Source organism: Sycon ciliatum, chromosome 5, assembly GCF_964019385.1.
Source record: "Sycon ciliatum chromosome 5, ocSycCili1.1, whole genome shotgun sequence".
Taxonomy (NCBI): Eukaryota; Metazoa; Porifera; class Calcarea; order Leucosolenida; family Sycettidae; genus Sycon; species Sycon ciliatum.
In genome coordinates, this window is record NC_088647.1 from 20217873 (window position 1) to 20236382 (window position 18510).

The following is an 18510-nucleotide window of genomic DNA, read 5'->3' on the forward strand; positions in this document are numbered from 1 at the left end:
GCACTCTAGTTGAGTTCTTTGATCGAGAACTGCATGCTCTTGATGTGGTGCACTACAAGCGTTGTCAGCAAACTCAGTCAACATTCACGAATTGTGGAATTCCACAAATGCTCACATTGATTACTATTAAGTATTATGTCTATCCTTGCCTCCCTCACTTTGAGCTATATTATTTGACATGTGGACACACACACACACACACACACACACACACACACACACACTCAAATCATCATCATCATCATAATACATGACGTTATTCATTAAAAATGTTTTATTATAATTTATCAATACACTTGGTAAAGAAAACGGAATGAATCATAAATGTTGTAGTTTCTGTACACGCCTGTGATGGTATCGTCCATTCTCAGTACGGCTTGATTGGCATGGAGTGGGTTGGAAGTGAATGACAGCGTGCACTTGTTCTTCCTGGGTGTTTGACTGTGTGACATCCAGTAGCGTATCTCCTTTGTCCCGCGCTCTGCAGCATCTGCAGGGTATCCAACTAGAATGTATAACCCAAGCGGCACATGCAGCGACATGGGCGACTACCATGATCTCTACCTGAAGACCGATGTGCACCTTCTTGCAGATGTGTTTGAGAAATTTAGATGCACTGCAATGGCCACGTACGATTTGGACCCGACACACTACTACACCCTGCCTGGATTCGCGTGGGACGCCCTTCTGAAACATACAGGAATCTCGCTCACTCTGCTGGACGACGTGGACATGCATCTGTTCGTCGAGCGCGGTCTTCGTGGCGGTGTTACAATGGCGTCACACCGCCACGCCAGGGCGAACAACAAGTACATGAGCTCACACGACCCTGAGCAGGCGTCAACATATCTTCAATACCTCGACGCGAACAACCTGTACGGCTGGGCCATGTCGCAGCACTTGCCGACATCAAAATTCCAGTGGTGTGCCCCCAGTGACGAACTCCTGCAGAAGATCCTCACCCAGCCAGATGACGCAGACACTGGGTACATGGTGGAGTGTGATCTGTCAGTGCCCACAGAGTTCCACGATCGCCTGAACGACTACCCACCCGCACCGGAGCGTGTAACCATCACCGAGAGTATGATGTCGCCATACCAGCGCGACTTGATTGCAGCAGATCCTGTCTCCGGACTGAGTGCTCCGAAACTGGTCCCGAACCTCATGCCGAAGCAGCGCTACGTAACACACTACCGTAACCTCAGGCTGTACAGTCGTCTAGGTCTGAGGATCGATGCTGTACACCGCGTGCTCAGTTTCCGCCAAGCTCCGTGGATGAAGCCCTACATCCAGCTGAACACGGAGCTTCGGAAGAAGGCGAAGAACGATTTCGAGAAGGACTTCTTCAAATTAATGAATAACGCTGTGTTTGGGAAGACAATGGAGAATGTGAGAAGAAGGATCTCCATTAGACTGCTGTGTGTGGAAGACGAGGAAGATACCATTCTCACAGCTGTGGCTAAGTCCACCTACGTCCGCCATGTCCTCTTCGACAACGGGCTTGTGGGCGTCGAGAACAGGAAGCTTGCGGTCCACCTCAACAAGCCGGTGTACGTTGGCATGAGCATCCTGGAGCTGAGCAAGGAGCTCATGTACAGATTTTACTATGACGAGCTCCAGCCACGCTACGGAGACCGCATGAGCCTGCTGTACACAGACACGGACTCGCTGGTGCTGCTGTTCCGCACGGAGGACCTCTATGCGGACATGAAGAGTATGGCCGATCAGTACGACACCAGCAACTTTAGCCCCGACAGTCCTCTGTACAGCGAGAGTAATAAGAAGGTTGTAGGTAAATTTAAGGACGAGCTCGGAGGGAAGCTCATCACAGAGTTCGTGGCGCTCAGATCCAAAATGTACGCGTACGATGGCGAGGAGAGTGGTCAGCGTGCAAAGGGCGTCAAGAGAGCGGTGACGAGAAGATTCACGATCGCGGACTACCGTCAGTGTCTGGTCGACAGGACGAGGATGTCACACGCAATGACCACCCTGCGCAGCCATTCGCATCGTATCTTCACCGAGACGATGACCAAGTCGTCTTTGTCGCCGTTCGACAGCAAACGATACATCCGAACGGACGGTGTCAGCACACTTGCACATGGGCACCACCGCATCGCACTGCTGGATGACTGAACAATGATGGTTGTGGTTGACAATCACAATTATTAGTCACACCCTGTACCATATCAATTCCATTTGTCTAATGAGTTACTGATCTTGATCTTGATGATGATGATGATGATGTTGATGTTATTATTTTTCTACATACTACATAATTTTGTTTTCTCCATAACTTAACTAGACTTTTAATATAGCTAAACATAATTGCGTGAAATGCAATTGCACAGTTGATGATGTTTACGATGATGGCAATGTTTGATGTTGATGTTGATGATGATAATAAGAATAAGATTGCTCTTGTCGGCAGCTAGAGCTTGCTCAATTGTCCGTTGTCAATCCAGGAGTTGAACTTGTCCGGGTAGCCTTTCCACTTGACCAGAGACTGTCCGGGGCGTTTGCGCAGGACTTTCTCCACGCGGAACTTGGTTTTCCTTGGTTTTCTGCAGTTGATGTTCGTAGAAACTGCCCTGAATAGGCTCGTTCATGAGATCTCGAATGTTGTAGGTGGGTGGTTGGGTGGGTAGAACTCTATTCACGACGAACACCTCTTCAGTCCAATTGGGTGTGTAGCCCTTTTTCGAAATGAGCTTTGCTCACAGCAATTCTCACTTCATCGTTCACAGCATAGCGTCGCCGCGCTGTGCGTGCATCTGGACTTTTGCTGGGGTGATCCTGTACAAACGATGCATTACGCTCCTCGGACGCCTCGGCAGGTTTCATACCAATACTGCGGTACGGTGCTTGCTGGTGTTGTAGTCATGTACAAGTTTGGACTTTGGGAAGCACTTTGATGTAGACATTTTGTTGATTTTGCTGTAAAGTGTTTCAGCGTTCTGTTGAATCGCTCTGCAACCACCGCCCCTTGCCGTCGTTATGAGTGCTGTACATGCTAATACCGTTGTCAGCAAGCCACTGCTTGACTGTTGCGTTGTAGAACTCTTTACCCTCATCGACCCACAGCTTGCGAGGTGAGCGCTTGCTGCTGGTCACGATGCTGCGAAACGCATCTCTGACAAGTGCGCCCGTCTTGTTCTGGAGCGGTACAACCCACCATGCATAGGGACCGAAAAGATCGATGACGGTCATCAAATGTCGAGTGCCATTGTCATTTTTTTTTTTTTTTTTTTTTTTGCAAACGCCTGCATGTCCACCAGATCTTCACTCCATTATGATAATTATGTCATCCAACTCGTGCACTATCACACGTCTGCGGGGGAAGCGTACACGTCTTGGTCTGTGCATTTCACTGGCTTTAAACGCTCCATCCACACATCATCGTCATCCTCACTAGCACTGACACCACTGTCAGTGCCTGGGGCAGCAGCAGCAGCAGTTGCACCGCTGTCACTCCCAACACCGCCAGTCCCACCACCTGCGGTGCCGTTTGTGATTGAATCACTGTCAACGTCCAGGATCACGGGATCCTTGTGCAACCTATTGTCAGTGAAGTCACAGTTAGTGGCGTGCAAGTACTCGCAAAGTACCTTCAATAGTACCCTGCTCCGAGAACAGTCTCCCTACGAGAACTGCATACCGACCACACACGGCAGTGCATGATAAAATTAAAAATAATAATAATAGAAATATTGACTGGTTATAAAAATGTTATTGAATAAAGTCATGTATTATGATGATGATGATGATGATGGCCTGTGTGTGTGTGTGTGTGTGTGTGTGTGTGTGTGTGTGTGTGTATGTGTGTGTGTGTGTGTGTGTGTGTATGTGTGTGTGTGTGTGTGTGTGTGTGTGTGTGTGTGTGTGTGTGTGTGTGTACATCTCCAATAATATACATGTAGCTCAAAGTGAGACAGGCGAGGATAGACATAATAGTTATCAATGAGAGCATTTGTGGAATTCCAAAATTCGTGAATGTTGACTGGGTTTGCTGACAACGCTTGTAGTGCACCACGTCAATAGCATGCAGTTCTTGATAAAAGAACTCAACTAGAGTGCAGTGCAGTTCATGACCGTATCCTCTCAGCGACACTTCTTCGCACAACAGAATGAGCATTGCAACCAACACGATGATCATACTAATGTTGTTACTGGAAGGGGTGCTCTTCACCTTCTTGAACACGCAGGATAGGTTCTTCATGAGGTAGCGTTGAGCAATGTCAGACTTGTCAGTAGCAGTACTAGGGGCTGTCCCATCAGGGGTTGGATCAATTGGAAACAACAGCTTCACTACATCAAGTAGTTCTTTCCGCCCGCAGGAAGCCATGTCCTTGGCAGCAATCCAGATCAAGTTGGTTATGGGGTGACTTTCAACAACTGCTTGGTCATATCCAGGTCTCCATTGAAAGGTTCCACCATGTTCGTCAGCGAGGTTGCGATTCCTAACCGCGCAGCACACCGCATCAGCGCACCCATTGGACAATGTCCGTCCTCATCATGACCTTTCAAAATAGACCACAATCATGTTCATTATCTTCTTCTTCTTCTTCTTCTTCTTCTTCTTCTTCTTCTTCTTCTTCTTCTTCTTCTTCTTCTTCTTCTTCTTCACCAAAGTAATAACAAGGATGAAGACAACAATTACTTGTGACTTGACAATGACTCTTTGAGAAATGATTGAAAATTAAGATGTCAGGTTTTTTTTTTTATACATGTATAACAGAAGCAGCAGCAGCAGCAGCAGGAGCAGGAGCACCCTTCATCCTCCTTCTCCTACACATGGCACTTGAGAAACGGTACAGCACACATTTCAACTCCTGAGGAATTACTTCCACACGAGGTTCATAGCACCCGTAAGATTTGATTAGTCTTTGCATCAGTTCATTTTTTCCTCAGAATTAAACTCTCGGATATTCAGCTTAAACTTCTTCACCTGAAAAGGGGTAAGAGGCTTTGTACGGATTAGAAGTTGGCGGAGCCAGTCTTTCGAAAATTGCTGCGGTTTGCAACTCATTAGCTTGCTGGATCGTGCCCACGACACATGGCTCTTTGGAAGATATGGCTGAAGCTTCTGGCAAATCTCGTCGTGGTCAGCACAGATCTAATTAACAACCGACTCCGTCGACGGAGTCGACTCCGTCGGTTGTTAATTAGTCCCCTTGACCTTATAATTGGATAAGTGGTAATTAAGTGACCACTTGAAACGTGAAGTGGTTTTAAGTGGCCTAGGTGTCACATTTAATTGGGTTAATGACTTAGTGGTTTTGAAGTGCCTCTCGGCGACATAAGTGCTTTTAAAGTGGTGGGTGTGGTGTTAATAAGATTGACTGTCTGGGATGTTTTTGAAACCATTAGGGTATAGCAACCCCGCCACCACTGCAGCAGACTTAGAAATGAATTACTCGTACCGTCGAAGGTTCTCGAACGTTAACTTCAATTTCAATTGTAATGTTATGTAGTGGAGGTACAACTGAAAAACAATGCATTTTACCAATTGTCCAGACCTGTGAGCTGATATGGTTGAAAGTACCTTTTAGCGGCGGTATTTCAGTTATATGCCGCTCGGGAGCGATTGACTGCCGTCGATAGACATCTGGTACGCTTCATGGAAAAGACCGGTGTCCTGCTGAACCTTCACGGTGTGCTGGAACCGTTGCAGTACATGAAGAAGGAGAATGGCTACAAGAGCCTGAACTATGCCATAGCTCTGACATGCATCTGTGCTGACCACGACGAGATTTGCCAGAAGCTTCAGCCATATCTTCCAAAGAGCCATGTGTCGTGGGCACGATCCAGCAAGCTAATGAGTTGCAAACCGCAGCAATTTTCGAAAGACTGGCTCCGCCAACTTCTAATCCGTACAAAGCCTCTTACCCCTTTTCAGGTGAAGAAGTTTAAGCTGAATATCCGAGAGTTTAATTCTGAGGAAAAAATGAACTGATGCAAAGACTAATCAAATCTTACGGGTGCTATGAACCTCGTGTGGAAGTAATTCCTCAGGAGTTGAAATGTGTGCTGTACCGTTTCTCAAGTGCCATGTGTAGGAGAAGGAGGATGAAGGGTGCTCCTGCTCCTGCTGCTGCTGCTGCTGCTTCTGTTATACATGTATAAAAAAAAAACCTGACATCTTAATTTTCAATCATTTCTCAAAGAGTCATTGTCAAGTCACAAGTAATTGTTGTCTTCATCCTTGTTATTACTTTGGTGAAGAAGAAGAAGAAGAAGAAGAAGAAGAAGAAGAAGAAGAAGAAGAAGAAGATGATGAACATGATTGTGGTCTATTTTGAAAGGTCATGATGAGGACGGACATTGTCCAATGGGTGCGCTGATGCGGTGTGCTGCGCGGTTAGGAATCGCAACCTCGCTGACGAACATGGTGGAACCTTTCAATGGAGACCTGGATATGACCAAGCAGTTGTTGAAAGTCACCCCATAACCAACTTGATCTGGATTGCTGCCAAGGACATGGCTTCCTGCGGGCGGAAAGAACTACTTGATGTAGTGAAGCTGTTGTTTCCAATTGATCCAACCCCTGATGGGACAGCCCCTAGTACTGCTACTGACAAGTCTGACATTGCTCAACGCTACCTCATGAAGAACCTATCCTGCGTGTTCAAGAAGGTGAAGAGCACCCCTTCCAGTAACAACATTAGTATGATCATCGTGTTGGTTGCAATGCTCATTCTGTTGTGCGAAGAAGTGTCGCTGAGAGGATACGGTCATGAACTGCACTGCACTCTAGTTGAGTTCTTTTATCAAGAACTGCATGCTATTGACGTGGTGCACTACAAGCGTTGTCAGCAAACCCAGTCAACATTCACGAATTTTGGAATTCCACAAATGCTCTCATTGATAACTATTATGTCTATCCTCGCCTGTCTCACTTTGAGCTACATGTATATTATTGGAGATGTACACACACACACACACACACACACACACACACACACACACACACACACACACACACACATACACACACACACACACACACATACACACACACACACACACACACACACACACACACACAGGCCATCATCATCATCATCATCATAATACATGACTTTATTCAATAACATTTTTATAACCAGTCAATATTTCTATTATTATTATTTTTAATTTTATCATGCACTGCCGTGTGTGGTCGGTATGCAGTTCTCGTAGGGAGACTGTTCTCGGAGCAGGGTACTATTGAAGGTACTTTGCGAGTACTTGCACGCCACTAACTGTGACTTCACTGACAATAGGTTGCACAAGGATCCCGTGATCCTGGACGTTGACAGTGATTCAATCACAAACGGCACCGCAGGTGGTGGGACTGGCGGTGTTGGGAGTGACAGCGGTGCAACTGCTGCTGCTGCTGCCCCAGGCACTGACAGTGGTGTCAGTGCTAGTGAGGATGACGATGATGTGTGGATGGAGCGTTTAAAGCCAGTGAAATGCACAGACCAAGACGTGTACGCTTCCCCCGCAGACGTGTGATAGTGCACGAGTTGGATGACATAATTATCATAATGGAGTGAAGATCTGGTGGACATGCAGGCGTTTGCAAAAAAAAAAAAAAAAAAAAAAAATGACAATGGCACTCGACATTTGATGACCGTCATCGATCTTTTCGGTCCCTATGCATGGTGGGTTGTACCGCTCCAGAACAAGACGGGCGCACTTGTCAGAGATGCGTTTCGCAGCATCGTGACCAGCAGCAAGCGCTCACCTCGCAAGCTGTGGGTCGATGAGGGTAAAGAGTTCTACAACGCAACAGTCAAGCAGTGGCTTGCTGACAACGGTATTAGCATGTACAGCACTCATAACGACGGCAAGGGGCGGTGGTTGCAGAGCGATTCAACAGAACGCTGAAACACTTTACAGCAAAATCAACAAAATGTCTACATCAAAGTGCTACCCAAAGTCCAAACTTGTACATGACTACAACACCAGCAAGCACCGTACCGCAGTATTGGTATGAAACCTGCCGAGGCGTCCGAGGAGCGTAATGCATCGTTTGTACAGGATCACCCCAGCAAAAGTCCAGATGCACGCACAGCGCGGCGACGCTATGCTGTGAACGATGAAGTGAGAATTGCTGTGAGCAAAGCTCATTTCGAAAAAGGGCTACACACCCAATTGGACTGAAGAGGTGTTCGTCGTGAATAGAGTTCTACCCACCCAACCACCCACCTACAACATTCGAGATCTCATGAACGAGCCTATTCAGGGCAGTTTCTACGAACATCAACTGCAGAAAACCAAGGAAAACCAAGTTCCGCGTGGAGAAAGTCCTGCGCAAACGCCCCGGACAGTCTCTGGTCAAGTGGAAAGGCTACCCGGACAAGTTCAACTCCTGGATTGACAACGGACAATTGAGCAAGCTCTAGCTGCCGACAAGAGCAATCTTATTCTTATTATCATCATCAACATCAACATCAACATCAAACATTGCCATCATCGTAAACATCATCAACTGTGCAATTGCATTTCACGCAATTATGTTTAGCTATATTAAAAGTCTAGTTAAGTTATGGAGAAAACAAAATTATGTAGTATGTAGAAAAATAATAACATCAACATCATCATCATCATCATCAAGATCAAGATCAGTAACTCATTAGACAAATGGAATTGATATGGTACAGGGTGTGACTAATAATTGTGATTGTCAACCACAACCATCATTGTTCAGTCATCCAGCAGTGCGATGCGGTGGTGCCCATGTGCAAGTGTGCTGACACCGTCCGTTCGGATGTATCGTTTGCTGTCGAACGGCGACAAAGACGACTTGGTCATCGTCTCGGTGAAGATACGATGCGAATGGCTGCGCAGGGTGGTCATTGCGTGTGACATCCTCGTCCTGTCGACCAGACACTGACGGTAGTCCGCGATCGTGAATCTTCTCGTCACCGCTCTCTTGACGCCCTTTGCACGCTGACCACTCTCCTCGCCATCGTACGCGTACATTTTGGATCTGAGCGCCACGAACTCTGTCATGAGCTTCCCTCCGAGCTCGTCCTTAAATTTACCTACAACCTTCTTATTACTCTCGCTGTACAGAGGACTGTCGGGGCTAAAGTTGCTGGTGTCGTACTGATCGGCCATACTCTTCATGTCCGCATAGAGGTCCTCCGTGCGGAACAGCAGCACCAGCGAGTCCGTGTCTGTGTACAGCAGGCTCATGCGGTCTCCGTAGCGTGGCTGGAGCTCGTCATAGTAAAATCTGTACATGAGCTCCTTGCTCAGCTCCAGGATGCTCATGCCAACGTACACCGGCTTGTTGAGGTGGACCGCAAGCTTCCTGTTCTCGACGCCCACAAGCCCGTTGTCGAAGAGGACATGGCGGACGTAGGTGGACTTAGCCACAGCTGTGAGAATGGTATCTTCCTCGTCTTCCACACGCAGCAGTCTAATGGAGATCCTTCTTCTCACATTCTCCATTGTCTTCCCAAACACAGCGTTATTCATTAATTTGAAGAAGTCCTTCTCGAAATCGTTCTTCGCCTTCTTCCGAAGCTCCGTGTTCAGCTGGATGTAGGGCTTCATCCACGGAGCTTGGCGGAAACTGAGCACGCGGTGTACAGCATCGATCCTCAGACCTAGACGACTGTACAGCCTGAGGTTACGGTAGTGTGTTACGTAGCGCTGCTTCGGCATGAGGTTCGGGACCAGTTTCGGAGCACTCAGTCCGGAGACAGGATCTGCTGCAATCAAGTCGCGCTGGTATGGCGACATCATACTCTCGGTGATGGTTACACGCTCCGGTGCGGGTGGGTAGTCGTTCAGGCGATCGTGGAACTCTGTGGGCACTGACAGATCACACTCCACCATGTACCCAGTATCTGCGTCATCTGGCTGGGTGAGGATCTTCTGCAGGAGTTCGTCACTGGGGGCACACCACTGGAATTTTGATGTCGGCAAGTGCTGCGACATGGCCCAGCCGTACAGGTTGTTCGCGTCGAGGTATTGAAGATATGTTGACGCCTGCTCAGGGTCGTGTGAGCTCATGTACTTGTTGTTCGCCCTGGCGTGGCGGTGTGACGCCATTGTAACACCGCCACGAAGACCGCGCTCGACGAACAGATGCATGTCCACGTCGTCCAGCAGAGTGAGCGAGATTCCTGTATGTTTCAGAAGGGCGTCCCACGCGAATCCAGGCAGGGTGTAGTAGTGTGTCGGGTCCAAATCGTACGTGGCCATTGCAGTGCATCTAAATTTCTCAAACACATCTGCAAGAAGGTGCACATCGGTCTTCAGGTAGAGATCATGGTAGTCGCCCATGTCGCTGCATGTGCCGCTTGGGTTATACATTCTAGTTGGATACCCTGCAGATGCTGCAGAGCGCGGGACAAAGGAGATACGCTACTGGATGTCACACAGTCAAACACCCAGGAAGAACAAGTGCACGCTGTCATTCACTTCCAACCCACTCCATGCCAATCAAGCCGTACTGAGAATGGACGATACCATCACAGGCGTGTACAGAAACTACAACATTTATGATTCATTCCGTTTTCTTTACCAAGTGTATTGATAAATTATAATAAAACATTTTTAATGAATAACGTCATGTATTATGATGATGATGATGATTTGAGTGTGTGTGTGTGTGTGTGTGTGTGTGTGTGTGTGTGTGTGTGTGTGTGTCCACATGTCAAATAATATAGCTCAAAGTGAGGGAGGCAAGGATAGACATAATAGTAATCAATGTGAGCATTTGTGGAATTCCACAATTCGTGAATGTTGACTGAGTTTGCTGACAACGCTTGTAGTGCACCACATCAAGAGCATGCAGTTCTCGATCAAAGAACTCAACTAGAGTGCAGTGCAGCTCATGATCGTATCCTCTCAGCGACACTTCTTCACACAAGAGAATGAGCATTGCAACCAACACGATGATCATACTAATGTTGTTACTGGAAGGGGTGCTCTTCACCTTCTTGAACACGCAGGATAGGTTCTTCATGAGGTGGCGTTGAGCAATGTCCGACTTGCCAGTAGCAGTACTAGGCGTACTTCCATCAGGGCTTGGATCAACTGGAAACAGCAGCTTCACTACATCAAGTAGTTCTTTCCGCCCGCAGCAAGCCATGTCCTTGGCAGCAATCCAGATCAAGTTGGTTATGGGGTGACTTTCAACAACTGCTTGGTCATATCCATGGTCTCCATTGAAAGGTTCCACCAGGTTTGTCAGCGAGGTTGCGATTCCCAACCGCGCAGCACAACGCATCAGCGCACCCATTGGACAATGGCCGTCCTCACCATGATCTTTCAAAATAGACCACATGTTCATGATCTTCTTCTTCTTGTTGTTGTTGTTGTTGTTGTTGTTGTTGTTGTTGTTGTTTTTTCTTCTTCTTCTTCTTCTTCTTCTTCTTCTTCTTCTTCTTCTTCTTCTTCACCAAAGTAATAGCAAGGATGAAGACAACAACAACAATTACTTGTGACTTGGCAAGGATGCTTTGCGAAATGATGGAAAATTAAGAGGTCAGGGGTTTTATACAGCGGCAACGGTACCCTTCATCATCATCTTCCTCGCCCTACACATGGCACTTGAGAAACGGTACAGCGCACATTTCATCTCCGCAGGAATTAATTCCACACGAGGTTCACAGCACCCGTAAGATTGGATTAGTCTTTGCATCAGTTCCTTCTCCTCAGAATTAAACTCTCGGATATTCTGCTTAAACTTCTTCAGCTGAAAAGGGGTAAGAGGTTTTGTACGGATTAGAAGTTGGCGGAGCCAGGCTTTCGAAAATTGCTGCGGTTTGCAACTCATTAGCTTGCTGGATCGTGCCCACGCCACATGGCTCTTTGGAAGATATGGCTGAAGCTTCTGGCAAATCTCGTCGTGCTCAGCACAGATGCATGTCAGAGCTATGGCATAGTTTAGGCTCTTGTAGCCACTCTCCTTCTTCATGTACTGCAACGGTTCCAGCACACCGTGAAGGTTCAGCAGGACACCAGTCTTCTGCATGAAGCGTACCAGATGTCTGTCGACGGCAGTCAATCGCTCCCGAGCTGCATATAGCCGTGGGAGAATGCATCTCTCCGTAAAATTCACCTCCGGCAACAGCACGCTATCAAGAACAAGTCCGCATACAGTACACACAAAGTGCCCCTCGTTCACAACTTGATGATTATGAAAACATTTGTCAATGTTTGGACTAGGAGGAGGGGCATCAGGACAAGGGTCATCGTCATGCTCAACGACGGCGCGTTGACGCTCCTTGTACGCACGCAGTATTTCAAATTGCTCTTCAATATCCATTATGCTAACTGATCACATTTTCCAGTAAACGCTGCATCATATATCAATTTATAAATGAGTCACACCTCCTAAAATACCCCCCTATGACATCCGTAGAGCTAGTTCTAATTAGCCTGGGAATACCTAGAAGGTTCCAGAACACATTCCCAGACAGTGACTCTTATCAACAACCACACCCACCACTTTAAAAGCAATTATGACGCCGAGAGGCACTTCAAACACCACTTAATCATTAATCCAATTAAATATGACACCTGGCCCACTTCAAAACCACTTCAGATCTCAAGTGGCCACTTCATTACCACTTATCCAATTAAAAGGTCAAGTGGCCACTTAATTAACAACCGCAAAGTTCAAGTACCCATTCATAACCACTTATCTGTCCCAGGACCCGCTCGGTCACTACTACTATAAAGTATCATGTTACAGTGATGGAGAGTTACTCTTAACTCGTATCCATAATGTCTTTTTCCTTTCTACATTATTATTATTATTATTATTATTATTGTAGAAGAGAAAAGGACATATGGATACGAGTTAAGAGTAACTCTCCATCACTGTAACATGATACTATATACAGTCAGAAAGGGCAATAACTAGGCACAAAACTGACAGAGTACTGAAACATTCGACGTCCTGACACCTAGTTTCAACACATATCCGTAGCGCTAACCGACAGCCTTCCAACTTGGAAGGTTCAAGGTTATGGAAAGACCAAAGAGGGGAAGGCAAGCGCAACGAAAACGAGCAAAAGCTACAGTCCCACCGGAACAAAGAATGTCGATTGTTACTGGACGATAACGAGACCAGTACGACGTTGGAAGGCTGTCGGTTAGCGCTACGGAGATGTGTTGAAGCTAGGTGTCAGGACGTCGAATGTTTCAGTACTCTGTCAGTTTTGTGCCTAGTTATTGCACTTTCTGACTGTATATAGTATCATGTTACAGTGATGGAGAGTTACTCTTAACTCGTATCCATATGTCCTTTTCTCTTCTACATTTATTTATGGCTCAACATCCGAGTTTCAAATTGCACACCTGATGAGCCGTCACGAACCATACGGCGAAACGTACGTCGTGTGAAACCACTTGTTTTGTAGTCAACTAGTCCATCACAATGTCATGCATGAGGAGTACTGTAGGAGTTTGGCTTTCGGCTTGTACAATTCGTTTTCGCAAAGCTTCCCTTTCTTTACTTATCTTTGATATTTTATGACCCTCCCAAGTTGGGTGGTGTGCTGCTTTGCTGCTTCGAATTGTAGTTAGACCGCTTTGTCAAATATCGTACTGGTCTCGTCATCGTCCAGTAACAATCGACATTCTTTGTTCCGGTGGGACTGTAGCTTTTGCTCGTTTTCGTTGCGCTTGCCTTCCCCTCTTTGGTCTTTTCATAACCTTGAACCTTCCGAGTTGGAAGGCTGTCGGTTAGCGCTACGGAGATGTGTTGAAGCTAGGTGTCAGGACGTCGAATGTTTCAGTACTCTGTCAGTTTTGTGCCTAGTTATTGCACTTTCTGACTGTATATAGTATCATGTTACAGTGATGGAGAGTTACTCTTAACTCGTATCCATATGTCCTTTTCTCTTCTACATTTATTTATGGCTCAACATCCGAGTTTCAAATTAGTATTATTATTATTATTTGAAACTCGGGTATTGAGCCAATAATAAATGTAGAAAGAAAAAGGACATATGGAAACGAGTTAAGAGTAACTCTCCACCACTGTAACTAGATACTATATACAATCAGAAAGTGCAGTGAAGCTAGGTGTCAGGACGTCGAATGTCTCAGTACTCTGTCAGTTTTGTGCCTAGTTGTTGGGGAGCCCCGGGGAGCCCCAAGTTATAAAATATTAACTGGTTTTGAGGGAAATAATGCTGTAAAAAGTATTAAATTATTAATAATAATGTAGAAAGGAAAAGGACATATGGAAACGAGTTAATGTCCTTTTCCTGTCTACATTATTATTATTAATACTTTTTACAGCATTATTTCCCTCAAAACCAGTTAATATTTTATGACTTGGGGCTCCCGCGTGCTAGTTTGTACGTGAAGTGTGTGGGTACAGTGAGGGCTGCGTCCCACCCGCCTGTGTGGATTCACAGGAAGTGTGAGTTACGAAGTCTGAAGAAAACGTTGAACGGTCTCTGCTTGGGTGACGACTACACCATAGCTCAGTGGTTAGAGTATCGCTGGCTACAAGCGAGGGTCCCTGGTTCGAGTCCTGGTGGTGACAGTCAATTTTTTCTTCAGACTTTTCCCGTTTGTCTCTTTCCCTCAAAACCAGTTAATACAGCATTATTATTATTATTTAAAAAGGCGACGTGGAGACAATAATCTTAATAATGCAATGAATATAACTAAATGCGCACTCATATCACAACCATGGGGACGAATCATGTACATGTATTCCAGAACGTTTTCTTGTCACAATTATCAATGGAATTCGTGACTAAAGAGAATGATGAAACTACAATAGGATTTATACACTTGGAGTGGAACAGCGAGGATACAAGCATAGTAAGAAAAATAGCACAAACCTAGGAACAATGTGCACAGGTAATATACTATAGGTGAGGTGAGAAATGATAGGAAATTCAGCAAGTGCAGTGTGACAATGGACATGCATGTGCAAGTGTGTGTGAGTGCGAATTTACTGGAATAGCGATGATGAAGAGGACGATGACGATGATGACGATGATGGTGCAGATGGTGTGAAGGACGGTGGTGGTCAGAAACCACGTGAAGGCAGAGGCGGTGAGAAGAAGAAGAATACATCGGCAATTAAATTGCATTTGTTGTCTAACCCCGTGTGTCGTGAAAGTTATGATGATTCTTGGTTCAGTGTTGTTCGTTCTGCAAGTAGTTTCAAGCAGTTGAAAGTTCTAGAAGCAGTCTACATTCGCATTCGTGATCCAAATCTTTGTAAACAAAAAGAAAATGTCACCGCACTTACGCTATTCCAGTAAATTCGCACTCACACACACTTGCACATGCATGTCCATTGTCACACTGCACTTGCTGAATTTCCTATCATTTCTCACCTCACCTATAGTTTATTACCTGTGCACATTGTTCCTAGGTTTGTGCTATTTTTCTTACTATGCTTGTATCCTCGCTGTTCCACTCCAAGTGTATAAATCCTATTGTAGTTTCATCATTCTCTTTAGTCACGAATTCCATTGATAATTGTGACAAGAAAACGTTCTGGAATACATGTACATGATTCGTCCCCATGGTTGTGATATGAGTGCGCATTTAGTTATATTCTTTGCATTATTATTATTATTATTAATAATAATAACTCTTTCCCTCAAACCAGTTAATAATAATTCAAACAGTAGTTTGGAGGCGGTGGGAAAACAGTTTCGTGATAAGTATTCGCATGCAACGACGCAAATCCACACAATTCAGTAGACACTTCTTTTCTAGCAAACGTTTTCTTGGCCTTCTCTTCAGGATAGTACAGGGAATGTTGTAAATTTGAAAAAAACACATAACTATATAGAGAATGAAAGAAAGAAAAAAGTCAACACTTCAACATAGGTGTTAAAATGATTAAAGTGTTAAAAACTCAAAAACAAACAGCTGCAAGTTGTAGACAAACACGTTGAACACATCAGGGAACACTTGTCACACTTTCACGAGGTGTGACACCAAACAACTGCAACGATAAAACATTCTCCTTCTGTACACATAGTTCTGGATCTAGTTTACGAATATACAGAGCTTCTAACACAGCAAGATGTAACTTAGACCTTCCACGAGTCAAAATCGAAAAGATATCATCACTATACAACTTACGACAACTGGCACTGCCCGACAAATGACGCTTGATGGACGATGTCCGATCACTTAGCTCTTTCACCTTCAACGCCTGCCGTTGTTCTCTTCCGTTAGGCTTGTTTGGTTGGTTGCTCCGGTCCACACACTCCACCCAACGTCCGTTGATTTCATGTCCGTTTTTGTTGATTTCATGGCCGTTTTCGTTTCAATTCTTGGTCTTCCTCGTTTCCTCTTGTTGATCGTTGTTGTCACTTCCATTATCGACGTATTCAAATCCCCAGTACTCCGTCTCTTCACCTTGCTTCTAGTAACTCTTCCGGTGTCTATGAGCTCCAGTGTCACATTGGGTGGTTTTCGAGACGGTCTCCCTCGCTTCCTCACGCTAGTCTGAGATGGGCCAAGCTCCCCGCCCGTCGAGGCGGAGGCGCGCATGCGTACATCTACACTGGACGCAGACAAAGGCGTTCCAGTATCGGACTGCACAGCACATTTTGGAGGACGGCCACGACGAGGACGAGTACCACGAGCGTCAACAGGGACAAGACCTAACGGCACATGTTGACGGATGCGTGCGCCCAGGTGTTGAAGGGTTCTACCTACGTACCGATCTTCACATTCTCGGCACTGAAAAAAATAGATAAGGTTGCTTCTACTAAGGGTAGGTAGAACGTCCTTCTTCACACTGAACGCACGCGTCGTTCCAAATACTAAATACAATTTCACGCACGGGTAAGACGAACAGACAATGTTGCGCACCTCCTTCTCGACGCGCGCAGAACCAGCCTAACGCCTAACGGAAGAGAACAACGGCAGGCGTCGTAGGTGAAAGAGCTAAGTGATCGGACATCGTCCATCAAGCGTCATGTGTCGGGCAGTGCTAGTTGTCGTAAGTTGTCGTGGAAGGTCTAAGTTACATCTTGCTGTGTTAGAAGCTCTGTATATTCGTAAACTAGATCAAGAACTATGTGTACAGAAGGAGAATGTGTTATCGTTGCAGTTGGTTGGTGTCACACCTCGTGAAAGTGTGACAAGTGTTCCCTGATGTGTTCAACGTGTTTGTCTACAACTTGCAGCTGTTTGTTTTTGAGTTTTTAACACTTTAATCATTTTAACACCTATGTTGAAGTGTTGACTTTTTTCTTTCTTTCATTCTCTATATAGTCATGTGGTTTTTTTTCAAATTTACAACATTCCCTGTACTATCCTGAAGAGAAGGGAAAGAAAACGTTTGCTACAAAAGAAGTGTCTACTGAATTGTGTGGATTTGCGTCGTTGCATGCGAATACTTATTACGAAATAATAATAATAATAATAATAACAATCCAGAAAGATACTAATAAAGAGAAATGGAGTGAGAAGAAACAACACCTATGAAAATGATAATCCTAGCACTAAGGTAATAACAGGAAAAACTGCGAAAGCACTTAACGAACTTGTAAGGACTACTAGTATACTGTGACACAAGATATGACACCATGGCCAACCAGAGCCAAACCGACAGAACAAGTTGCTACTAAAACAATTTCAAACGAATAATGCTGTCCTTCTGGACACACAGATTAGGCTTATGAATACGTTGACAAACGGCTTCTAACACACTCAACTGCAACTTATAACCATGACGAGCACGGCACAAAACAGAAAAAGAAGAATCAGAATAAACCTTACAACAATCAGGACGAGATGCAAGTTTTTCCTGTTATTACCTTAGTGCTAGGATTATCATTTTCATAGGTGTTGTTTCTTCTCACTCCATTTCTCTTTATTAATAATAATAATAATAATAATAATTTGGAAAGGATTGGGAGAACTTCAAATTCAAAGGATCAATCGGGGAAGTGAACTGCCTGAAAAGAGAAAAAAAAAACAAAAAAAAAACGCCAGACCCACCAGGACTCGAACCTGGGACCCTGCTTGTCATGAGCAATGCTCTAACCACTGAGCTATGGGACCAGGCTGAACCTAGAAGGCGCTGACAAGTTTTTCACTCCAAAGGCAGCTCACAACACGTGCCACACATACTGATGGCACTTGGGTCTTTTTCCCTCCCCCAGGGGACCAACCACGGTCAGTTTCTGGAAACTACCAGAGGTGAAAGAAAGTGATTAAATTTGGAAAGGATTGGGAGAACTTCAAATTCAAAGGATCAATCGGGGAAGTGAACTGCCTGAAAAGAGAAAAAACGCCAGACCCACCAGGACTCGAACCTGGGACCCTGCTTGTCCGTGGTTGGTCCCCTGGGGGAGGGAAAAAGACCCAAGTGCCATCAGTATGTGTGGCACGTGTTGTGAGCTGCCTTTGGAGTGAAAAACTTGTCAGCGCCTTCTAGGTTCAGCCTGGTCCCATAGCTCAGTGGTTAGAGCATTGCTCATGACAAGCAGGGTCCCAGGTTCGAGTCCTGGTGGGTCTGGCGTTTTTTTCTCTTTTCAGGCAGTTCACTTCCCCGATTGA

General features: G+C 45.5%; 2 protein-coding genes across 2 annotated transcripts; one reads left to right on the forward strand and one right to left on the reverse strand.

The window, feature by feature from the left end:
• Positions 1 to 510: 510 nt before the first annotated feature.
• On the forward strand, positions 511 to 2133 carry LOC135816887 (uncharacterized). Its single transcript, XM_065329987.1, has one exon. It carries the CDS (start codon positions 511 to 513, stop codon positions 2131 to 2133), a length of 1623 nt encoding a protein of 540 aa, XP_065186059.1.
• A 6558-nt stretch (positions 2134 to 8691) lies between these two features.
• LOC135816888 (uncharacterized) lies at positions 8692 to 10314 on the reverse strand. The gene has a single exon (XM_065329988.1). It carries the CDS (start codon positions 10312 to 10314, stop codon positions 8692 to 8694), a length of 1623 nt encoding a protein of 540 aa, XP_065186060.1.
• Between the last annotated feature and the right edge of the window lie 8196 nt (positions 10315 to 18510).